Raw genomic sequence first — 25,789 nt, forward strand, 5'->3', positions numbered from 1 at the left:
ATATCATTTAGAATCAATACATGGTTAGCCTGTTGTTATGTAGGTAGTGAATAAAGAACAACAGAGTGGCCAAACAACAACGCTCACCCTTACGTATCATTTAGAAGGCAGGAAACAATGGTTTTTTTAAAGGACCTGTCTTTTTTCCTTTAAGGTTCTAGTAACAGCATGGGGAGCTTGGTTTCGATTAGCAAAACCAAGTAGGGGTGGAAGGATTAAATTCCTTCTCCCCTTCCTATACAACCCCAGTCTGAACTGTGGCCGTACCCTCACTCAATTTACCTTTTACATACTGATAGAGATTTGTGATCTTCTTCTAGGGTTGGCAGGTCCCTCTTCGCCACCGGCAGATTTTTGGGGCGGAGCCTGAAGAGAGCAGGGTTTGGGGAAGGGAGGGACTTCAATGCCATAAAGTCCAATTGCCAAAGCGGCCGTTTTCTCCAGGTGAACTGATCTCTGTCGGCTAGAGATCAATTGTAATAGCAGATCTCCAGCTATTGTAGGCACGATATCTATCGGCTAGAGATCAGTTGTAATAGCAGGAGATCTCCAGCTAGTACCTGGAGGTTGGCAACCCTAGGGATTGGTGGCCACAGGCGGAGCATATGGGCGTGGGGAAGCCAGCTGACAGGCAGGTAGGCAGGCAGAGAACTTCTCTCTCCCTTGCCTCCCCCTCCACTCAATGAATAGCCTTTGTTTTAGTAACTGATTTGTAAAAATTGGGGTAAAATAAGGATATGCTCAAAATTGCAAATTACCCTGTTACTGTGGAAACACACTTGGATATGTAGTCCAGATCAATAGACTAATGCTGTAATTTGACCCCAAGTGCTTTATGTAAAACCAAATTCCCCATTCTTTGCTGCACTTGAGAAGGTACAAATTGAGAATCAAATGAGGGGAGAAAATGTGTGCTTTATGGAAAGGTAAAGGAAATTACGGTGTTTCGGCAGAAACACTTTTTATTGTTCATGTTCACTTTGGCATTTCACAGGCAATAAAAAGGGGGCAGCAATCCCTATAAAATTACATACCATAGTTCTGTCACACCGTACTTAAGTCAGGCTAACCATGTAACAAGAAGCTTCCATTATCCTCTGTAGGCATCTGGAAATTGGTTCAAATACTTGTAATTAATGGTGCTGGCAGTTTGTATAAGATAATATTCAACATTAAGGCATTCAATATGAGGGTATTTTGGCAACTTTTTAAAAAAAGTCTACTGGACAATAGTGAATGGCAGCATAATTGTATCGTGTAGTGCATACAATAAAGGGGACTGAATGCCACCGTCCTTACTGACTTTTTACCTACTCTGTAATCAAGTTGAAACATAAGTGCATAGAAATAATAGCGTTGCCTAGCTAGGGAGTGCAAGGGTTTTTCTGCAGCAATGAAATTCTACTTGGAAATTTTAGCATTCTCTCTGTGTGTGGTTTTCTTTTTAATGCTTGGTACATTTGTTCTGATGGTCACAGTTTGGGATCTAATTTTTGTGTACTTTAGAAATACAAGTACACTAGGATTGAGAGAGAGGTGCGTTCTGTTCCATGATAAACAAAACTTTGGCTTATTGTCACTGAGAACCATTCAGAGCCTTGAGATAGTTTCTGAGGGTAGCCATGTTGCTTAGTAGTAGAACAGGAAGAAGGAGGAGGAGGAGGAGGAGGAGGAGTTGGGTTTTATATGCCGACTTTCTCTGCCACTTAAGTGAGACTCAAACCATCTTATAATCATCTTCCCCTCCCCACAACAGGCACCATGTGAGGTAGGTGGAGCTGAGAGAGTTCAGAGAGAACTGTGAGTGGCCCAAGGTCACCCAGCTTGCTTCGTGTGTAGGAGTGGGGAAACAAATCCAGTTCACCAGATTAGCCTCCTCCGCTCATGTGTAGGAGTGGGGAATCAAACCTGGTTCTCCGGATTAGAGTACGCCACTCCAAACCACCGCTCTTAACCACGACACCACGCTGGTTCTCAAGTTAGATCTTGTTGGTCTCTAAGGTGCTACTGGACTTGAATCTAGCTATTTAGAGCCTCAGTATTTCATCACTGACATTTTGTAATAGATTCTGAGTGGCTGTTGCAGGTGCCCAGTGGTAAAGATGTCAATTTTTTTTTTAAAAAAAGTAAGAGTTCAATTTTCTGGGGAGAGGTTTCCAAGACCACATTCCTTACAAATGCATGTCTCAGACAAACGTTGAGCCCTGAAAGCTGCTGATTCCTAAAATAAACAATATGGGTTTTCTCCACCCTGCCTTGCAGGCTACAGCACAGTGTAGTGGTTAAGAGCCAGCCTGATGGAGTGGTTAAGAGTGGTGGTTTGGAGTGGTGGACTCTAATCTGGAGAACCAGGTTTGATTCCCCATTCCTCCATATGAGTGGCTGAGGCTAACCTGGTGAACTGGATTGGTTTCCCCACTGCTACACATGAAGCCAGCTGGGTGACCTTGAGCTAGTCACAGCTCTCTTAGAGCTCTCTCAGCCTCACCTACCTCGCAGGGTGTCTGTTGTGGGGAGGGGAAGGGATGGTGATTGAAAGCCGGTTTGATTCTTCCTTAAGTGGTAGGGAAAGTCAGCATATAAAGACCAACTCTTCTTCTACAGTGAAAGAGACCTGATTAATGTTTCAGCATACTTGAGACCCAAAGTTATAATCTTTGTCTTACCTATAAAAACCAACTCCTCCTCCTCCTCCTCCTCTTCTTCTTCTTCTTCTTCGGGTTTCAAAGGCAGCTAGGGTAAACGCTAACTGTATGTGCCATGCCAGCTGTATGCATGATGCAATCTGATTTCTGCTTAGCAATCTTAACTGCCATGGGTCACTGATACTGGGAGGGAAGGGAGTGAATCTGCTTTCTCCAGTTCCTCCGATTTCTTTTCATATTGTTGTTTTTGCCGACAAGATGGTTACAGGTCACTGAGAATGTGAGAAAGTGAGATCTCCTTCTATTGCAACTGATCTCCAGCAGATAGAGATCAGTTCACCAGGAGAAAATGGCCGCTTTGGCCATTGAACTCTATGGCATTGAAGTCCTTTCCCTCTGCAAACCCCGCCCTCCTCAGGCTCCTCCCAAAAATCTCCAGGTATTTCCCAACCTGGAGCTGGCAACCCTAAGCTGTGGGCTGATGCAGATATGTTAAAAAGTTGTTGATGGTTCTGACTGCACATTCCATTGACAATAATACGGTATTATCCACAATAATATGACAGCTATCCACAATTGGATGCACATTCTGGTGTGCATTCAGCTTTGCTTCCCCCACCCGCCAATTAGCTTGCACAAATGTTTTTACCTAGAAAATAAATGGGATCAAATCACATTGCATGCACCAACAGGAAAAATAACAATAACCATTTCGGTTATTGCTTCAACAGCATTTTTTTCTTTCTTACCCCCTTAAAGAATAAACCCTGCAATTCACTTATGTGACAGGATGCTATGAACTGAGAGCCACAAAGAAACTGGATTTTTGCTGAGCCACCTGCATTCTTTGGTGTACTGACCAAGCAGAAAGAAGAACTGCTCTGCATATTGCGGTCCCAAATGCAGATTTACAAAAAGTGAGGGGACAAGGAGAGAGAAAATCACGGTGGCTAGAAATTACATTGGCAGTAGAGCAAAAACAGAACATCCAAATGTACTGTTAAAAATGCCAAAGCTGGATTCTGTGCACATAGTCATGGTTGGATCCTGCGAAGGGTATCCTCTCAGTATCAAGGCTCTCACTACCAAGTGGCGGAAGTCCCACTGAATTGCTTCCATTGTAATCTGTACTGATATCCTTGCCAAAGACGCAGACAATCATCATCCTGAAATAATTGTGTCTATATGCTTTGTGCCTTTGAAGACAATTTAGCATCTTTCTGGTGTTAGGGGTTTTTGTTTTGCCCCTCTGCCACTGGGTTGCTATGGGAAACCTCTTATCCTAGCCAAGGGAAGAGTGCGTTGGTGAAGTGTTGATCCCTTCTCAGCTTTATGGGAGCCTCTAATTACTCAAATGATCAAGTTCGCATTGAAAGTGTGGTTGTCACAATGCGAGGCAAGAGGAGAAGGCCACCGAGAGCAGGCTTGCTGTTATTTCTGCGGCAGACACATTTGATAAAAGAGTGCGGCGACTGAAATTATCTCACGCTGAGTCCTGAGAATTTGCTCTCCCCGTTTCGTTGTTTGTTGGATTTCTTCGGCCCAATGTGCCAGTCACTTTTATGAAGTGACCTAAAATTTAGTTCTATGTGGTGCGACTAAGGGGTTTTTTTTTGGTCTACCTGTCAAACAAGCTGTCTGTTGTCAAGGAAAGGGTTTGGGGCACTTTAAAAAAAAAAAAAGATGAAGAACATCGCCAGGGACATTGGAGTGCATTTCTTCCTCTTAAGAAGGGAAAGAAAGCATTGAGAAAATCAGGTTCAACTTTACTTTGGGTTCAACAAGAAATGCTTCAGCCTCTAGATCGGGGGTGTCCAATCTTTTGGCTTCCCTGGGCCACATTGGAAGAAGAATGGTCTTGGGCCACACATAAAATACACTAACATTAATGATCGCTGATTCATAATGTTTTAAATAAGTTTACGATTTTGTGTTGGGCCACATTCATAGCCATGGGGTTGGACAAGCCTGCTCTAGAAAACATGTCCAGCTCCATGTCTATGATCTTCCCAAGACATATTCTGATGGAAAGTTCTAAGGGGAAGATAGTAGAGCGTATTTCCTACCCAACTAGGGTTGACTGGATGTCTGCAAAACAAGTGTTCAAATATCAAACTGACTTTGTTTGTAATGTCCCCTTTCTGTCAAGCTGCTCAGAATTTACAATGGGTAGCATTTCTTTAATTTTTTTCACAATATTCATATAGGTTGACAAAAGATAATGTTATACTTCAATCGTGATATGGGGTTGTACAATGTTACATTAGATGAAGACGTTCAAGTAGCTAACACAGAATGGTTTATTTATATTATAGAGTTACCATGTTTCCCATAACTTTCATGAAGTCTAAAAGGCTAGTTAATGTACATATGGATCTCATTCATTCAGGGCATTTGCCAGGTCTCCGTCGGAAGGAGGCTTTCCCCAGTTTAATTGGTTTTTCTGCCCACAGAAGAGACGCTTAAGTTGTAGGAAAGCTCCTTAGGATGGAGGAAGGCTTCAAACTTTGCTGGATGCTGGCTGTTTCATTTATGTTTATTTTTGTTTATTGGTTTGATCCTTACACTGCTAATGACTATTTGACCTTGATAATTCTGTGCAATTCTAACCAGTAATTATTCTTTTCAGGGAAATGTGAATGTGGCCAGTGCGCTTGTTTCCCGCCAGGAGATTCCAGAATATATGGTAAAATCTGCGAGTGTGACAACCGGCAGTGTGAGGACCTAGATGGCCACGTTTGTGGTGGTATGTTATCTTTACAGGTGCCATGCACCATTCATGCTTTCCATTCATTTTAGAAGGCAGTATTCCTAAATGAAGCTACTGTGTTCATACACTCTTACTCTCCAACAACTGTCGAATACACATGCACAGTGAATGTGCATATAATGTGCTATCAAGTCTCAGGCCAGAGGGTTTCTTGTTCTATCCACAGATTCTTGTTCTATCCGCAGACGGATTTACCATTTACTTACCTGTCCCCCTTTCCCCCCTTTTGTACCCTTTATATAAAATAAATAAAATATTTATTTTTTAAAAAAGTCTCAGGCCAGAGACAAACTGTGGTAATTTGCCATTGCCTGCCTCTGTGTGATGACCCTGGACTCTAATCTGGTGAACCGGGTTGGTTTCCCCACTGCTACACATGAAGTCAGCTGGGGGACCTTGGGCTAGTCACAGTTCTCTTCGAGCTCTCTCAGCCCCACCTACCTCACAAGGTATCTGTTGTGGGGAAGGGAAGATGATTGTAAGCCGGGTTAATTCTTCCTTAAGTGGTAGAGAAATTCAGCATATAAAAACCAACTCTTCTTCTTCTTATACTGGAATAAATTTTGCTGGTCTCTAAGGTGCTTCTTGACACCTGTGTGATTTTGCTACAACAAACATGGTGGCTACCGCTTTGACATTATATCAATGTATGCAGGTGAAGATCTCCAGAGGTATAAAAGCTTACCATGTCTTCACTCTGTGCTTTCCGTATCTTTGTGCAATGGATTCTGGTCACTAAGCAAACTATGCAATCTCCTATCAGCCAAACGTATCTTAATAGAATAAAATGCACATTTAAAATGTGCCTTACACATTGCTGTGGAAAACTCACTGATGCAGAAGTTCCTGCATGAAAAGCAAAAACCTTTAGCAAGACAGAATGTATTGTAGCAAGAGGGAACGTGGGCAAAATCAGGAATTTTGTCTTCAGCTGAGATGCCTGCTAAAATGGAGAGGGGGGTTGGCAGTGTAGGTGATTTGAATAAGAATTGTCACCTGCCTTTCCTGACTAGCAGAGATTGATTAATCGCTTGCTTTTCAGACTATAGGCCCAAGTAGATATGAGGTGAAGAATGTGATAGATGAGGGCATAAGTGGCCGTGATCTTGCATAGTTATAGTGATTTGAAAATGTAGCTGTCCATCATTTGAAGAAGGGAGGAATGAGCCTTCTCAGCAAAACCAGTCACCCAGCTCCAACCTCCTGCTCTGAAAAGTATAAAGGAATTGAAGCCCTAACAGCAGGCTCCATTCTGATCACATCCTCCTAAACACAGTCCCTGAAAATAATGCCCATTGATTGCAATGGGAGCTTATTTCGGATGCTTCAGCACACCGGTCTTCTTTGATTAGTCGAATATCCTAACCATTCAGGCTTTTAAAAAATTACATAGGTGTACATGTGGGGGGGAATCCCCAATTATTCTAGGAAGAGAAAGTTGGCAATGATAGAAAAGAATATAGAATATTATTATTCTTAATTTAAATGGGACTTTTCTGCTATCTGTGTGCTTTCCTCTTCCAATCTTGTCACCTTCACATCTGCCCTATGAAAGGGGCCCCTCTTGTTCCCGTACTGTTGTAGAGAATTGTGGCTGAGAGGGAGGGAGAGCGCGGCCACTAAGTAAATCCATACGAGGCATGGGGTTTCATTGCCGGGGAGAGTGGGTTATAAGGCTGATATAACAAATACTGTATTTTCTGGCGTATAAGACTACTTTTTAACCCAGGAAAATCTTCTCAAAAGTCGGGGGTCGTCTTATACGCCGGGTGTCGTCTTATACGCCAGATGCTGAATTCCGAGCCGGACTGGAGAATCTGCCTGGGGAGCCGCCTCCGCTCTGTCCATGTCCGGCAGAGGAGGGAGGGGAGGCGAGCCCGGCGAGGGCGCTCACTGCCCAGCTCGGAGTCGGAGCCAGGTGCGCCGGGGTGCACGGAGGGAAGTGCTCAGCTGTGCTCCAGCAGCAGCGCAAGGCAGGCATGCGGCTGGCTGGCCGGGTCTGGGGTGGCCACTCTCTTCTCCCGGCACAGGGTGTTTTGGCTGCCGCCTAGCACACCCAACATGCCCCCTTTCCTCCCCGGCCTCCGCTTCAGCTTCTGTCTATATGGGCTTCCCTCCCCTCCAAAGCCTCCTTTAGCCCCGCCCTCCACGGGCCGTCGGCTCAGTCCTCCCCTTGCCTTTAGCCTCGCCCTTCTCGAGGGCCCTTACTCTCGCCCCCGTCCCCCTCTTCTTCCCCGCCCCAGGAGGACCGGGGGTGGCCGCGGGGTTGGGGCGCTGTCCCGAGGGCCGGCCCCAGGCCGCAGACTCGGGACAATCCCAAACTCTATATTTTAACTGTAAAAATGGGGGGTCGTCTTATACGCCCAGTCGTCTTGTACGCCAGAAAATACGGTAAATAAATTTGTGCTTTCCCAGTCTAAAGGTTGTTTCACAATTGTTACTCAAATAGATATTTGGTTGGTTCCTAATGTTAGGAGTTCTATCAAGACCACTGCTTGGCTTGGCTTGGCTGTCAGGGTCGGACATGGTAGTAGGGAAATAGTGGAAAGGCTAAAAACTGTCTGTGTAAAGTGCCATCAAGTCACTGCTAACTTATGGAAGCCCCATAGGGTTTTTAAGGCAAGAGGTGGTTTGCCATTGCTTGTCTCTACGTAGCAATCCTGGACTTTCTTGGTGGTCTCCCATATGAGTATTAACCAGTGCCTAACCTGCTTAGTTTCTGAGATAAGATCTGGATAGCATGGGCTATCCAGGTTAGGCCCTTATAAAGGTAAAGGTCCCCTGTGCAATCAAGTGGGTCATTCCTGACCCATGGGGTGACATCACATCCCGCCATTTACTAGGCAGACTTCGTTTATGGGGTGGTTTGCCAGTGCCTTCCCCAGTCATCTTCCCTTTACTCCCAGCAAGCTGGGTACCCATTTTACCGACCTCGGAAGGATGGAAGGCTGAGTCAACCTTGAGCCCGCTACCTGAAACCGACTTCGGTTGGGATTGAACTCAGGTAATGAGCAGAGCTTGGACTGCAATACTGCAGCTTACCACTCTGCGCCACGGGGCTCCTTATAGATACCAATAAATTTTACCCAATGTGGGGGAAACACAGTTTGAGGATGGTGATTTTAGCAAGAAAACAGCACAAGGAAAAATAGTTAAATAGCCCTCCCGCTCTTTGTGCTGGTTAAAATGCAGCCCTAGTGTTTGTATTATCTTCTTTTAAAAAATAGCCAGGAAAAATAATCGTGACCAAATGCAACATCTCGTTCTACCCTCATTTAAAAAAATCAGAAGAAGGTAAGGAGTTTGCTTGGAATGTCCTGAGTAAATAATATCTGGCTATAACTGTTAGGTAACAAGGTAGGGTTGCCAGCCTCCAAGTACTATAATTTATATAAACGCAAATACAATTTATATTACAGTGTTAACTACCACCCATGTGACTAATCGAAACGACGCAATATATTTACAAAAGGAGTTTTCTATGTAAGCACAGCAGTTTCATAACATTCTTCCAAGTTAAACTGGCAAGTAAGCAACAAAGTTCTATGGCTGTAAGGCTAAGTTTGCAAGGTACTGTTCGTTGAGATTAAAATCTTCTCCGCCAGAAAGGATAGAAAGGAATGGCGTCCGGATTATACTTCCGTGTTTTTCGCCCCTAGGGGCTTCATCAGCCTGGCAATAAATATGGTTTAAAAATATATAATATAATTCCTGCTTACTGACACTCATAAACTTTAAATATAACATGCAGATATCAAAAGGTAATCTATACATAATATAAATAAATGAGAATACATACAATTTTTAGGCACAATTTGCTCTTAGTCGCCCTCCAAGGGCTTGTCTCTTTGAAGGTACCTCTCTGGGCTGTATCAATTCTCAAAGAATGGAATGCAGTAACAAGCATGGTGCGAGGTTATGTTAAATAGTTGCAGGTGTTAGTGACATGACGTAAAATGAGATACTCTGTCTACTTGATGTTAAAGGTGCATGCCATTTTTTAACTTTTTGACTGCTTAAAGAGATAGAGATCAGTTCGCCTGGAGAAAATGGCCCCTTTGGCAATTGGACTCTATGGCATTGAAGTCCCTCCCCTCCACAAACCCCACCCTCCTCAGGCTCTGCCCCCAAAACCACCTCCCCGGTGGCGAAGAGAGACCTGGCAACCCTATAACAAGAGGCTCTTCTTGCTTTATTCTGCAATAACCGCCTTTGCAACAAGGCTGAATCCTCTTTCCATTATTTTAAAAGATTTTTCTAAGGTTGGATATTTTGTGCACCCTTTCCCTACCTGTGCAATGTCAGTGTGTGGAAACTCCTAGCTGTTATTTTCTATGGATTAGATTGCTATGCAGTGCTGCATTCAGTACTTTGATTTTTTTGAAGGCTCATGATGCCCCCCTCTCAAACCAGATGCTCAATGGGGCCTGCACCAAATAATAAATTGGAACCTAAATTAGAAAGTAGGCTTAATGGTTTTACCGGATAGTGGATGGATAGAAAGATGGATAGAAGGATGGACAGATAGGTGCATGCAGGTTGATGGGTTCAATCCAATCAGCTTTTCTCCTGGGTGCAAAAGGAAGGAGGGGTTCTTTTTGATCTCCCAGAAATGCTATGCTGGGGGTCTTGGTGCCTGCATGGACAAAAGCATGTGCAACTGGGGCTGTAGAGAGGAGGAGAATTGGATGAGACAATGAAAAGGCTGCTGGATCCTGCCCAGTATTAGTCGATGTGAGTGCAGAAGGAGTAGCAGTTTACCCACCATAAAATACACAGTATGTCATTGTTATTGAGTGCTTAACTTTCTACAGCAATTACATTCTAAAATGAAGAACAATCAATAAGCAGCCTGGGAATCGTAACGTGACTTGAATTGAGAATTTCTCAGGGCTTTTGTGTATTCAACTAAGAGCAACCCAAAGACTTTTACTGATAAAAATAGAAATTAGCAAAGGGTTTTTTGGGGGGCAGGGGGAGATAAAGGATAGAAGACAAAGAAGAGTTGCTTTTTATACCTTGCTCTTTCTCTACCTTTAAGAAGTCTAAAAGCGGCTTACAATCGCTTTCCCTTCCTCTCCTCACAACAGACACCTTGTGAGCTAGGTGAGGCTGAGAGAGTTTGGAGAGAACTGTGACTAGCCCAAGGTCACCCAGCAGGCTTCATGTGTAGGAGTGGGAAAACCAACCCAGTTCACCAGATTAGAGTCTGCTGCTCATGTAGAGGAATGAGGAACCAGGCGAGAGTCTGCCATTCTTAAACCACTAAGCCACACTGGCTCTCAATGGATGGACAAAGAGCTGAAGGAAAAATCAGCACTTCATTCAGGATGCTGTCTTTCTCCTTATATCCCAATGTTTGCAATACTAAATGGACATTTTCAACAACTTGATATTATACAGTGGACAACAGATCCATCTTCTTCTATTGCAGTGCCTCCTTCAAAGTGTTGGAAGGAATGGACTGTTCAATGTCATCGGAATCTCAGGGGAGGGCAGTAGAGTCAGTAAAGGTTTAGACAGGGTGCTTCCTGACCTCTCATTTGTCCATTCCCGCAGCTGTGCCTTTGTTACCCAGTATGCTATTTGTAGGGTTACCTTCCCTTCCCTTCTCTCTCTCTCTCTTCCTCTGTGTATTTACTTATTTATTTTATTGGATTTTTAGGCCACTCACCCTGATTAGGTCGGGCTCAGAGAGGCTTACAACCATTGAACATTTGAAACAATCTTCATGTTACAATAATCAGATAAAAGTAACACCTTTGATAGTAGTGGTAATTAGCAGTATAACAAAATAACACTAAAGGTAAAGGTTTAAAGGTACAAGCACCAAGTCTTTCCTGACCCATGGGGTGATGTCACATCCTGTCATTTACTAGGCAGACTATGTTTACGGGGTGGTTTGCCATTGCCTTCCCCAGTCATGGAAGGATGGAAGGCTGAGTCAACCTTGAGCAGCCTACATGAAACTGACTGAGCAGAGCTTGGACTGTAGTACTGTAGCTTACCTCTCTGCGCCACGGGGCTCTTACAAAATAACACTACCACCAATAAAACCATAGTGGAAAACGCCAACAGAGGCAGGTAGGAGAAGGAGGAAGGGAGACCAACCCAATAGAAACTGTTGCTGTCTTTAACCTCAACTGGTGAAACAGCTCACCATTAGGGCTAGACATGCTTTCTACAATCTCTCTTCACCCTGACATAGCTAGTTAGCTAGAAGCCTTTCCTCTGCCTTTTCAATTGAATATGATGTTCTCTTACAATAAAGAGCTTCAATTTCTTTTCTAAGTAATAAGCCTCAATGTGAACGTATTCCTCAAGCAACCAGACTAGAGTTCCACTGTACAAAAAGGACAGGAGCTTTCCCCTAGACCAAATATGGCAACTTTAGTGGCTTACCTGCAATACTTACACATATTCCCTCAATCCGTGACTTACACTTGCAAACTGTATGCCAAGCAGAAACCAGACCCAGGCCAAATCCCTATGCAAATTCCTGCATGAAGCTCATTTGAGGATCTGGGGCTAGGGCTGCTAGTTGTTTTTTCTGACAAGACTACTCTGGTAGACATTTAGCAGGTGTTGCTTTCCCCGCCACTTAATTTTTATAATAGGAAAATCTGGGGCTTGGATCCTACCCAGAATTTCTTTTTTTTAAGTATATTTTATTGACATTTTAAACATTACAAACACTTAACATACACATTCACATAAATTGAGCTTCTTATAGGGAGATCAGTTAACAATTCTAAACAACACCATGATTAAACAATAGACTAACTTAAGAGCCCCGTGACCCAGAGTGGTAAGCTGCAGTACTGCAGTCAAAAGCTCTGCTCACGACCTGAGTTCGATCCCGACGGTTGGTTTCCGGTAGCCGGCTCAAGGTTGACTCAGCCTTCCATCCTTCTGAGGTCGGTAAAATGAGGACCCGGCTTGCTGGGGGTAAAGGGAAGATGACTGGGGAAGGCACTGGCAAACCACCCCGTAAAACAAAGTCTGCCTAGTAAATGTCAGGATGTGACGTCACCCCATGGGTCAGGAATGACCCGGTGCTTGCACAGGGGACCTTTACCTTTACCTTACCTGAACTTATACACATGGTAATAAACTATTTTATCTTATCTGTTTTCATAAAAGCCTTCTGTTCTATTGCACTACCAATCATCTTTTTAGTCCATGTTCCAAAATCGAAATTATAACGTTATAAACCATATCTATTGTAAACCATATCTATTACTTCTGATTTATTCTTGTTTATCCTCCTACAATAACTCTACTATAAGGATCCTACCCAGAATTTCTGCGAGTGAGCTCTCAGGTCAGGACAGGAAGAACGGTCTTAAAACACAGATTTCGTAACACAGATTCATCTCCCCTTCTCATCTGCTCTCCTTCCAGGTCATGGGATCTGTTCCTGTGGCCGATGTATTTGTAAAGACGGGTGGTTTGGGAAGTTGTGCCAGCATCCACGGAAATGCAACATGACAGAAATCGAGAGCAGGAGCTTTTGTGAATCTGCAGGTGACACAATGTGCTCAGGAAAGGGTAAGTGCAGGAAACGGAGCGGTGCTATGGCGGAGCATGTTCCGAGGGGGGGGGGAACACAACTGTAAGTTACAAATTGCGGCGCTTTCTTTCAAAAACCCCTCGCTGTTCGACAGCTGTTCGAAACGGCTTTACAATACAGCGTACTCTTGTTAGAAGGTTCTCTGTATTGTGTTTAGAAGCTTTGCTTTCAGGCAGTGTTTACCAACAGCATGGGACTCCATTTGGAGGTGTACTTGTGGGTGTAAACCCATATGGGGCCATTGTCTATTGAGGCTACATTCTGGCATTGTATTTGGAGTGCCATAAGCAGCAGGCATGTGTATGTTTGCTATACAGAGGAAGAAAATACAACACTTGACCTAAGTGAGAAAGGTCTTTTCTTTTGCACTGTCCATTCCATTCCTCTAACCATCAGGACCTGTCGAGATCTTCTTTTTCATAGGTTTTTCACTTTGTTATATCATAATTATTTTTTAGCACACTGTGTCTGCCTTATTATTTCAAACTTCAATGGGGTTTGCACCACTGCAGGGACTTCAGGAGTAGTCTGGTCAAATGGAGGAGTCTAATAGCTGGACATTGTCATTGGGGAACAAAATGTAAAATCTTCTAAAGTCAAGTGTAATGGGATTATTAAAAACAAAACAAAACACTGTGGTCCCAGAATTTATCATTTTATTTTTCTGATCTGTCCATTATCTTTTCATATGGATAATGCATAATAACCAAGAAGAAGAGAAGAGTTGGTTTTTATATGCCGACTTTCTCTACCACTTAAGGGAGACTCAAACCAGCTTACAAACACCTTCCCTTCCCCTCCCCACAGCAGACACCCTGTGAGGTAGGTGGGGCTGAGAGAGCTCTAAGAGAGCTGTGACTAGCCCAAGATCACCCAGCTGGTGTCAGCAGCTCGCTGTGTGGCAAATCCACAATCACTATTCTCACATGCATATACTGTAGCTACTCAGCAAAGAAACTCAACTTGTCAGTCAGTAGATTTGCACGTTAGCCCTTCATATTCCCTTTTATTTTGTTTTGTAATTAGGGAGGATGCAAGTAACTAAGCAGAAAATGGAAGCAGACCAAAGGAGGCTTTGGAGGCTTCTACTGATCATTCAGTAGGATTTTAGCAACATTTGTCACCCAACAATCTGAATAGAATGCAGCTCATCATCCATTTATTGTGGCTTGCTCAATGACCGCCCCTTGTTTTCCACTTCCAGGAAGGCATGAAGCTTATGGAACCCGTGATTAGCCATCCTACATGGGTGGTGGGTTGTGTTAGGCTCAGGAGATCACACATTTGGTGGTGCAAACCTGGATTCCAGTGGATTTCATTTATTAAAACATGTATCCTACTTTTCCATCTGACAGAATCCCCAGGAGAGTCTGTGGTACATATTTAAGAAAAGTTGTATATTTAAAAACAAATTGCTGAAAAACAGATTCCCCCCCCCAATTAAATACTCACAAACACACACAACAGACAGGGAGCACAGACCACAGTGAAAATTATAGCAACAGCAGCAAGTTCAAGCCCCCATAGCCCCCCCAGAGTTCTGCTTTGATGTCAGAATATAATAATGAGGCCACAAGAGCTGACTCCCTGCTGAAATACTCAGAGTCACTTTGGTTGTTGCATCTCAGCTCTCTGTTGTAATGTGGTAGTTCCAGATAAACTCTGTAACCAGACAAAGATCTAACATGCATGCTAGGGAAGAAACTATGGGGTGTGACCTACCCCCATCCTACTTCTCTGCCAAACTGAGCAAAGTTAATATGAACAGTAGTTGGGAACAAGTTATTATCAAGTAACCCTAGCCTTGTGAGATGGTGGACCAGGATTATGAAGCCACTCTGACCAACACTGTACCTAACTGGTTTGTAAAATGGGATAGGACAAGAAGAAAGGGGTTAAGAACATAAGAAAAGCCCTGCTGGGTCAGACTAAGGCCTATCAAGTCCAGCAGTCTGTTCACACAGTGGCCAACCAGGTGCCTCTAGGAAGCCCCCATACAAGATGACTGCAGCAGCACCATCCTGCCTGTGTTCCACAGCACTTAAGATAATACGCATGCTCCTCTGATCCTGGAGAGAATAGGTATGCACCATGACTAGTATCCATTTTAACTAGTAGCCATGAATAGCTCTCTCCTCCATTAACATGTCCACTCCCCTCTTAAAGCCTTCCAAGTTGGCAGCCATCACCACATCCTGGGGCAGGGAGTTCCACAATCTGAGAATGCGCTGTGTGAAGAAATACTTCCTTTTATCAGTTTTGAATCTCTCACCCTCCAGATTCAGCAGATGACCCCATGTTCTAGTATTATGGGAGAAGGAGAAAAACTTCTCCCTGTCCACTCTGTCCAAACCATGCATAATTTTATAGACCTCTATCATGTCTCCCCTCAGCTGCCTTCTTTCCAAGCTAAACAGCCCTAAGCGTCTTAACCGCTCCCCATAGGGCAGTTGCCCTAGTCCCCTAATCATTTTGGTTTCTAAACATCAGTTCCTGACCAACCAGCCAACCAACCAACAAACCAACCAACACAATCCAGTAACTCTGATGCAAGGAAGAATGGGTAAAAGCCCTTATTTATCATAGCAGGTGCTCTAAATATTAGATCACATAGCAGTACCAGAGTAACCTTTTTGTTTAATGACTTTGGTACTGAAATTTTTTCAGTGCTGAAAGGCAAGAGTTCACTGAACTAGAAGCCAATAAATATGCTCAGTACACCATATTTCAGTGGTTACTTAGCAAGGAGTACTGAGACAGCATATTGTTATTGAATGAAACCAAGCTACCCAAACCAGAGACATAATCTAGCCCAAAGTTAAACTGTTTTAAAATTAAATCTTTGCTTAACTTTTCGCTCTCTCGTGGAAACCAAGGACACTGGAAAGTGCTTAGATTTGGCTGAATAGTGCCTCACTTCTGTGTGATGGAGTTAGCTGCTCATCATGGACTGAGGAGTTCCATTTTATTCCATTTACTCTAAATCAGATGATTACTTCTGGGGGGGAAATTGGTTAGAAAAGAAAAAAAGGGAGGAGGTTTTTCAGTGGTGCTTGGCTTCCTCTCAGGCAGAGGATAATAAGACGCCAACGGTGGGAACTTATTCTCATAACTTCATTTATATCCCTGACAGAATTTTAGCGACTTCATGGGGATTATCTCCTCTCTCTCCTCCTGACCTGAGCCAAAAACACTGTCGTCCTGCTGGGAACAGTAGTCTTGATTTTGGAGCTCTGGAACAAAGGAAAAACCTCTCCTTCAAAATACTTCCTGATTAAATCAGAATGGGGGGGGGGCAGGAAATCACTACAGGTTCTTGTAGAGCACACTTCAACTTAAAGCACACCTCTATAACATCCTTCTCTTCAATAGGCTTTTATCTTGATTATATCCTTGTAGACAATCGCTTATTAATAGGCACTGATTGTGCGCGCCCGAGATGTTCCATGCCTGTCTGAAAAACTCCCATGTTCTATAAATGCTTGCGATAATCGTTGTGCTTCCTGCATTTCAGGTTCTTGTCACTGTGGAAAGTGCATCTGTTCACCCCAGGAATGGTATATAACCGGGGAATTCTGTGAATGCGATGACAGAGACTGTGACAAACACGATGGCCTCATTTGCACAGGTGTAGTACGATTTTTCACACTAACTGTTCTGTTAGGAGCAAAGAGCGACAGAGACCAAAGAGTTGTTTAGTCCAAGGCGCACTACCACCCAAAAGATTACTGCAACCTCTTGGTCTCTCACCAACCCATATATATATATATTATTTTATTTATTTTTAAAATAAATTTTAAGTTTATTTATTGAACTTAAAATGGTCACATCAAAACATCATAAAATACATAGAAAAAACAAGAACCCCCCCTAAACTCCCATCTAGGTTGCAAAACCAGCTCTCAAAAAGGGCAAAACGGGCAACAAAAGGACCAATGTCCCCCATTAATTCTGTCAAAACCATCGTAAAATGTTGCGAGATAGTTCAGTGTCTTCGACAAAAGAAAAACATACAAAAAGAAATATAACACACAGATACCAAGTTGATTTAAAGGTGATTTCAAATGGAAATCATCTCCATCACTAAACACTCTACAGCCCCCAAAATCCATAGTCAAAGTAAAGTTCCTCAGTTCTGCCGATCTTTTTCACAAGCAGCCATACCAACCCACATATACATTTTAGACAATATTGTGCATAGGGTTGCCAACCTCCAGGTACTAGCTGGAGATCTCTTGCTATTACAACTGATCTCCAGCAGATAGAGATCAATTCATCTGGAGAAAATGGCCGCTTTGGGAATTGGGCTTTATGGCATTGAAGTCCCTCTCCTCCTAGGGTTACCAGGTCCCTATTTGCTATCGGCGGGAGATTTTTGGGGCAGAGCCTAAGGAGGGTGGGGTTTGGGGGGAGGGATTTAAATGCCATAGAGTCCAATGGTCAAAGTGGCCATTTTCTCCAGGTGAACTGATCTCTATCGGCTGGAAATCAGTTGTAATAGCAGGAGATCTTCTGCAATTATCTGGAGGTTGGCAACCCTATCTCCTCCCCAAACCCCGCCCTCCTCAGGCTCCACCCCAAAAACCTCCTGCCGGTGGTGAAGAGGGACCTGGCAACCCTAACTGTGCTACAAATATGGTTACCAACTTCCAGGTTGTGCCTGGAGCTCTCCCGCTATTACAACTGATCTCCAGGCGAAAGTGATCAGTTCCCCGGAGAAAGTGGCTGCTGTGGCAATTGGGCTCAATGGCATTGAAGCCCCTCCCCTCTCCAAATCCCACCCTCCTCAGACTCGACCCCCAAAATCTCCAGGCATTTCCCGACCTGCAATGGCAACCCTAGCTATGAAAGAAAAGAGAAGGGACACCTCAGAAGTTTGCTTACAGAGCAAATAGTCCCAAAAGCACATCAGGACAATTCCTTCCTGATTTTCAAGTGCAGTCATAATTCAGACCCTAAAAGTGGCCAAAAAGTGATCCAGAAAGCCTTCTCAAAGAAAGCGGGGTATATAGGGGAAGGGAAAGAGATATATAGGCTGCTAAAAAAAAAAAAAAGCCTTTTAAAATGTGTTTGGGCAAGCATGCCTGTTTTGCATATTGACAAGAAGGAAAAATATCTCAAATCCTACCCAAAGCCAGTGTGCTATTCTAGATAAAGAGCAGGATTGTGGAGACATGACTTAAAATCAGCCCCAGCCAGCCATGAAGCTGACTGACCTTGGATTAGTCACAAGCTAGCTCACCGCAGAGGGTTTCTGTGAAGATAAATGGCACTAACTCCACATACACAAACTGACTGGGTTGATATGTGATCAATAATTAAAAAAAAATTTTTTGAATGTTTTAAAAATATATATGGAGAAATCATATGTTGGTGCTTTGTGTGTGTTGGTGTCGGGAGGTAGATGGGTGAGTGAGAATATAGTGGACATATAGTTGTCGCGTGGCACTCCCTGTTTTCCTAGCATATTTTGTCACTGAATTTCATTTTCTTCCCGTAATAAGCATAGCTGTTGTGATTATGAAACAGAAATCTAACCCCTCCCCTCCCTCCAACATTTTGTGACCTTTTAACTGAAAAGGTTCTGTGGTGTGTTTTTTAAGAAGGTTTTGTTAAAATTCACACATACTTTAGAGTTGTATAGTTCCCTCAAGCAACCCGCCAGATCCCAAAGGATGAACATTAGCAGGGTTAAACCCTTCATCTCATCTCTGTCGTGTGGAGCTTTTTCTCGTTTCTTTCATAGTTTCTATGGTCTGTGTATTTTCTCTTTGGCCCTGAAGGGATTTTTAAAAAAAGGTTTCCTGTAAAGCAGCCTTTATTCGGACCATTGGTCACTCTAGCTCGGTGCACACTGACTGACAAGAGCGCTCCAGTTAATTAGCAATATGGTTATCTTCTCTTGCAAAAAGGTTCCTCCATGCCAGAAAATCAGCTATTGCATGAACATGATAGATCAGGGTTGGCACTACTTTAATTCTTAGAAAGAAAGCTGCTTTATTGCCTTACAGCAAGATCCTGCAGGAGGATACATCCAGAGAGCCAGTGTGGTGTGGTGGTTTGGAGTGGTGGTTTGGAGTGGTGGACTCTGATCTGGAGAACCGCGTTTGATTCCCCACACCTCCACATGAGGAGTCTTTCGGTATCAACCAGCATGGTGCAGTGGTTAAGAGTGGTGGTTCGGAGCGGTGGACTCTGATCTGGAGAACTGGGTTTGATTCCCCACTCCTCCACATGAACAGTGGAAGCTATTCTGGTGAACTGGATTTGTTTCCCCACTCCTCCACATGAAGCCAGCTGGGTGACCTTGGGGTAGTCACAGCTCTCGTACAGCTTTCTCAGCCTTACCCACCTCACAGGGCGTGTGTTGTTGGGGGTGGGGAGGAAGGTGATTGTAAGCTGGTTTGATTCTTCCTTTAGTGGTAGAGAAAGTTAGCATATAAAAACTGACTCTTCATCTTCAGCTGTGGAACACAGACCGTAGCAGATAGAGTAATGTGTGTGTGTGTGTGTGAAGTGCCGTCAAGTCACTTCCGACTCATGGTGACCCCATGAATGAAAGTTCTCCAAAATGTCCTGTCTTTGACAGCCTTGCTCAGATCTTGCAAATTGAGGGCTGTGGCTTCCTTTATTGAGTCAGTCCATCTCTTGTTGGGATAGAGTAATAGGAATGGGTAAATGTGTTATGGCACTAGCCCACTATAGAGAACAGCCATATATCTAACAAAGTGCATGCTTTCCAAGGGGGTGTCATGATGGACTAAGGGTTAATGTCTGTCAGTTACTGTATGTGAGAGGGACATACAGGGAGTGGGCAGAGCTTAAGAGAAGAGACTCTAAATTTCTGGGGAAAAGGTGTTTTTTTTTTGAGGGGGTTACTCTGGGTTGTAGTGTGATGGGTTGTACCTAGTGTGACTGGGGAAAAAACCTGAAGGGTGACGAATAGGGCTGTCAAAAAAAAAATTCGGTACAGTTCGGATTCGGCCGAATTTGACCCTTGTGGGTTCGGTACGTGCCGAAGTCCGAACTCCCCCGCTTCGGATCCCCGGTAATTCGGGGGGATCCGGAGTTCGGGGGAAAATTCGGCCCCAGCGCGCCTTCAGAGGGATTCCCTGAAGGCGCGCGGGGGCCCTTTAAACTGATCTGAGCCTCCCAGCTGGGAGGCGCAGATCAGTTTAAAGGGCAGCCCGCCCCCCCTCAGCGGGCTCCGCTGGAGAGGCTCGGGCTGCCCTTTAAACTGATCTGAGCCTCCCAGCTGGGAGGCGCAGGTCAGTTTAAAGGGCAGCCCGCGCCTCTCCAGCGGAGCTCGCTGAAGGGGGGCGGGCTGTCTTTTAAACTCATCTGTGCCTCCCGGCCGGGAGGCACAGATGAGTTTAAAGGGCAGCCCGCCCCCCTTCAGCGGAGCCCGCTGAAGGGGGGCGTGCTGCCCTTTAAACTCATCTGAGCCTCCCAGCTGGGAGGCGCAGATGAGTTTAAATGACAGCCCGCGCCTCTCCAGCGGAGCCCGCTGAAGGGGGGCGGGCTGTCATTTAAACTCATCTGCGCCTCCCGGCTGCCCTTTAAACTGACCTGCGCCTCCCAGCTGGGAGGCTCAGATCAGTTTAAAGGGCAGCCCGCGCCTTTCAGCGGGCTCCCCTGAAGGGGGGCCGAATTTATTCGCGAACTCCCGAACTTGCTGAATTCGCCCCCCCCCCCCGGTTGCCCGCCAGTTTTGAGTTCGGATCCGTCCGAACAGAAAATCACCAAATCAGGGGAAATTCGGTTGATTTTCAGTTCGGACCGAACCGAATTGACAGCCCTAGTGATGAAAGAGTGAGTTTGGGGGGAAAGAGGTCCCTACTCTAGTCACAGGGGGAGGAATAGTCTCTGAGGAAAGAGGTATTCCCGGCCCAAATATTGAGAGAGAATTACTTTAAGTGCTGTGAAGTAATTCCATGGTGAGGACGGAAGGAGGGAGAATCTCCATACTTCCTAGTTTTAGGCACCAGAGTTTACATATGAACCTCTGTGTGCAGGTTCTGGGACTAAGCTACCGTAAAGAGTTGGAAACCTGGGTTAAGTAAAATAACATCTGTGTTGTACTTGCTGAGTAACTCATTATTTATATAGAAAATTTGAACCTTTCCTAAATACTAGTTTTCCTCTGATACCTTTCCCTGTGAAGTATAATAAAATTCCATTATTTTATTGTTGAACTGAATAAAGCCTCTGGCATCTCAGTTATCTGAGGTAAAACGAAGTAGGAGATGTGAGAAATATTTTCCCCCTCATCACAGACCACAGCGGATAGAGTAACAGGAATGGGTGAATGCGTTATGGCATTAGCCCACTTTAGAAAACACCCATACATCTAGCAAACTGCATGCTTTCCACAGGGATGTCAAGACCCATGACAGCTTTCCTTGTGACATGATGGTGGGCAATTAAAGATCTGCCCATCTGTCTTCTGGCAAGACATACCGATGTGAATGCCAAATAGAAAATGGTAGCTATCAAGAATGGGGTGGGAGAAGGATGTCCAGTGACACAATAGCTCTTGTTGCTTGCTAGGAAGATATATGATTTGAAGTACACTCTCTTGCTACTTCAGGTCTTGACCTTGAAACAGACAGATGATTTTGCAGCGTGATCAGCTGCACAAAGGTTGCCCTTGCTTTAGAAAATCTAACTTGACACAGGCAACCTCTGTTTGCTGCACCCCCCCCAAATAGGTTTCCATGCTAGCAGCATTTCTATTGTGCTGTATAATCCACATCTCTAAAATAACCCAATAAGGAGAACGTCATACTTACTCCTAGTTTAGGAAGGGATAACAGAGGCTGACCTGCACCATGGCTGAGACAGGATTTGATTTTCTTCTTCTAGGTCTCCAGTCCACCTAACTGTACTCCTTGCTATCCTATCTATGACCTTGTTTTTCACAAACAACAGATGAGGTGGTAAAACTCCTTCTTGAGTGCAGGTAGGGGCCCTTCAGATGGATACTGACATGAACAAATGGTTCTCTTTGCAAAATAATTCCCCATATGAAGAAAAATAGTATGACAAAAAGAATACAAGAGAGCTCTCTTCCCTGACGTTAACAATGATGTCAATGGACTTAGAAGGGTGTAACTCTGTAGAATGGCACTGCTTGTAGGATTTTTTTTATTTTTATTTTTTGTATAGTGGTACAATCTGTTGAAGGAGAGTGTTACAGATACCGTGGACTGCCAAAAAAACAAATCAGTGGGTTATAGATCAAATCAAGCCTGAACTGAGGGTATCGTATTTTGGTCACATTATGAGACAACTGGAAAAGACAGTCAAGCTAGGAAAAGTTGAGGGCAGCAGGAAAAGAGGAAGACCCAACAAGAGATGGACTTACTCAATAAAGGAAGCCACAGCCCTCAATTTGCAAGATCTGAGCAAGGCTATCAAAGATAGGACATTCTGGAGGACTTTCATTCATAGGGTTGCCATGAGTCGGAAGCGACTTGACGGCACTTAACACACACACACACACACACACAATCTGTCACAATCTGCATTCTTGAAGATTGTAGTCCAGAAACAGCTTTACCTTATTACAGTGTTTGTATGCCACATTTCAGTTATGGCTGTTTGTGAGAACCAAGCCAAAGGCCTTGAGCAGACCAGCCCAAGTTGTGAGTCACTAGTAACATGAATACAGCCAAAAGGTAAACTCCTCCTTCTCAGAGCCAGTGTACACATTTAGAAGAATGAGGTGGACTCCTGAGAATTTGGGAATCTTCTGAAGACTGTCCTCCGGTTATCTCCACTAATGTTCCCTATAGAAGCTTATTATGATAAAAATGTGAGAAAGAACAATGATTTTATAACACGGAGATATAAGAAACCCTCAAGGAGAAATTAAATCTTAGCAAAGGATGAAGGCAAAAATGTACAATGGTTACTATACCTTCAACTAGTTTCAAGCTTAAAAATGGACAGTCACACAGCAAGAGGTACAATAAAGGGGTTAACAGAATTTGAAAATGCAATAATGCTGCAAAAAGAACACTTATTAGGGCAAATTTATAAGCTATTACTCCAATTTGACACAGAAACAGAACAAGTTAAAATATGTACAGTATGATGAGATGGATGCAAAATTTTGAAGAAGAGATATCTCTCCAACAATGGGGGACCTTATGGATGGAAGATATAAAATTCACAAAAACCAAACACTGAGAAAATTGGCAGAAGATGTGGATGGCACATTCTATCATATGTGGTGGACTTGCAAAAAGACAAAAAAGTATTGGAAAGAAATACATGGTGAATTCCAGAAAATTTTAAAAATTTTATTTGCTGTGGATGCTAAGAGCATGCTACTGGCCATGCACCTGCCGTCAAAAGTCTGGGTGTGATCCTTGATGCCTCTTTATCGATGGAGGCTCAGGTCACAGCCATGGTAAAGGTAGCCTTTTTCCATCTCCACTGAGCCAGGCACCTGGTGCATTACCTCTCCCGCCCCGACCTAGCCACAGTGATCAATGTGACAGTCAGCTCTAGACTGGATTGTAACTTGTTCTACGTAGGGTTGCCCTTGAGACTGATCCAAAGGCTCCAGCTGGTGCAAAATGCTGCGACGAGGCTCCTTTTGGGGTCTTCACCGTGAGATCATATAATACTAGGGTTGCCAACCTCCAGATGGTGCCGAAGAGGGACCTGGCAACTCTATAGACTACACAGCCAAAATATTATACTGGGTTGCTCCAGAGGCACTAGCTAGAAGTGTTTAGCCCCAACAGCGCAGATCATTGTGGGAGGGCTGTTTTCCATTCCAACTCAACACTAAAGCATCACAGAGACCGTAGATTTGGACAGCTTAATTTTTAACATTTTTCTTGATTAGGGTTGCCAGGTCCCTCTTTGCCACCGGCGGGAGGTTTTTGGGGTGAAGCCTGAGAAGGGTGGGTTTGGGGAGGGGAGGGACTTCAATGCCATAGAGTCCAATTGCCAAAGTGGCCATTTTCTCCATTTTATCGGCTGGAGATCAGTTGTAATAGCAGGAGATCTCCAGCTATTACCTGGAGGTTGGCAACCCTATTCTTGATATACATTTAAAATAAAAAATAGCTACCTGTTGGAAAATGTAGGTTTTGGGATGACTTCTTAGTGAAAAGTAAAGCAAACTTGGTTCAGAAAGAGAAAATATACATGGACAATAACATCTATTTCATTACGGTTTGTTACTTTTCACAGAGCAACACTTTTTTTTAAATGCCATTCATTTCAGTTATGGATAATTGTAACTTGTGTTGTTTTGTTCTAGGAAATGGTATATGTAGCTGTGGAAACTGTGAGTGCTGGGAAGGCTGGACAGGAAATGCGTGTGAAATCTGGCTTGGGACAGAGTATCCCTAACAATACCATGGAAGATGGAAGACCAAAGGATTTCTGGTTTGGTTGAGTTCTTTAAAAACAAAATTGCTAGAGAGGCTGCTAGAATACGTAAATGAAAGACAAAATTGAATGAAACCAAACAAAACTCACCACTGGAAATAAGCAATTCACCAGAGTATTTTTTAAAAATTCCAAACATCTATGTTCTGATTCTGTTCTCAATGCAGTTAGTGAGAGCAAGACGGGAACCGTCCACTACCACTCAGAATAAAGTATATCATATAAAAGTGCTGTACATAACCTTTGCTGGAAATTGCACAGAAAAAAATGCATTGTATAATGTACTTGGTTATTGAATTTCAGCTTGATTATATAGCAAGGACTGCATTTGTATGAAAAAAGAGTAAGCTACTTTAGCAATGTGTAACAGATTTCGGATTCATCGAGAAATACAAAGTGTGTAACCCATTTCAGCGTGATCAATATACATAGACACCCCAACTCTAGTAAATTTTTTCTGTGCCCACCATGATTTGCAGTTGCAATTCTAAGTAGAGTTACATCCTTCTATGCCTATTGACGTTAATGGATGGGTAGAAGGGTGAAACTCTGCTTAGGATTGCACTGTTAAGCTACCCACCTCGAGGTTACCACAGGAGTGGAGAAGAGGCTATACAAAGGAGTCTCCTGTTGCACAAAGCGGATGCATCCATCCATGGGAGTTGCTTAGAACTAAAATTACTTGACCTGTTTCTCATTCTTTTTTTAATTAGCGATTTTGGCACATGTGGCAAATACATTCATGGGGCTCCAGTGCTTGGTGTCTTCATGCTCCTTCTTTGCTCTCATTTGCCCTCACTGCTCTTTAATCCTTTCGATTGTGGTGAGTGGTGTGATTTTCCAAGGACATCATGAGGCTGTGTCTGACACAATAACATCAAGAACGCTCATTAATATAGTGCAAATTGCTACAGTCCTCTGGACTACATGGAAAGATGGTGTGTGAACGGGCAAAGCAGGTGAAGGAAGGGTCTTGAGAAGCAGCAGAAGTTGGGGGAATGAAAGCGCACCAACCAGCAATGAAACAAATTTGTGAGATGTGCAGTTTTTTCAGCATTCTCTTGGGCAACATCAAATATTCTACTTTTGAGTGGAGTATCAAAATCAAAGAATATTTGGCACAGCCTTACATAAGATAGGGGTGGAGTTCCAGGCAAAACAACTAGGGTTGCCACCTGGAGATTTTGGGGGTGGAGCCTGAGGAGGGTGGGGTTTGGAGAGGGACTTCAATGCCATAGAGTCTAATTGCCCAAGTGGCCATTTTCTCCAGGGGAACTGATTTCTATCGCCTGGAGATCAGTTGTAATAGCGGGAGATCTCCAACCACTACCTGGAGTTTGGCAACCCTAAAAATAACACAAAATAGTGTGGATATTAAAATGGAGTGGG

The 25,789-nt window shown here is 43.8% G+C and overlaps 1 protein-coding gene across 1 annotated transcript in view; it reads left to right on the forward strand.

The window, feature by feature from the left end:
• Positions 1–24,455, forward strand: part of ITGBL1 (integrin subunit beta like 1) — a 172,281-nt gene extending 147,826 nt beyond the window's left edge. The window contains exons 8-11 of the mRNA XM_056862142.1: positions 5,275–5,391; positions 12,820–12,966; positions 16,503–16,616; positions 24,270–24,455. Of these exons, the coding sequence (XP_056718120.1) occupies positions 5,275–5,391; positions 12,820–12,966; positions 16,503–16,616; positions 24,270–24,361 (470 nt within the window). The 3' untranslated portion in view covers positions 24,362–24,455. The remainder of the gene's footprint in view (positions 1–5,274; positions 5,392–12,819; positions 12,967–16,502; positions 16,617–24,269) is intronic.
• The last annotated feature ends 1,334 nt before the right edge of the window (positions 24,456–25,789 follow it).

The sequence above is a fragment of the Euleptes europaea genome, chromosome 16, assembly GCF_029931775.1.
Source record: "Euleptes europaea isolate rEulEur1 chromosome 16, rEulEur1.hap1, whole genome shotgun sequence".
NCBI classification, from domain to species: domain Eukaryota; kingdom Metazoa; phylum Chordata; class Lepidosauria; order Squamata; family Sphaerodactylidae; genus Euleptes; species Euleptes europaea.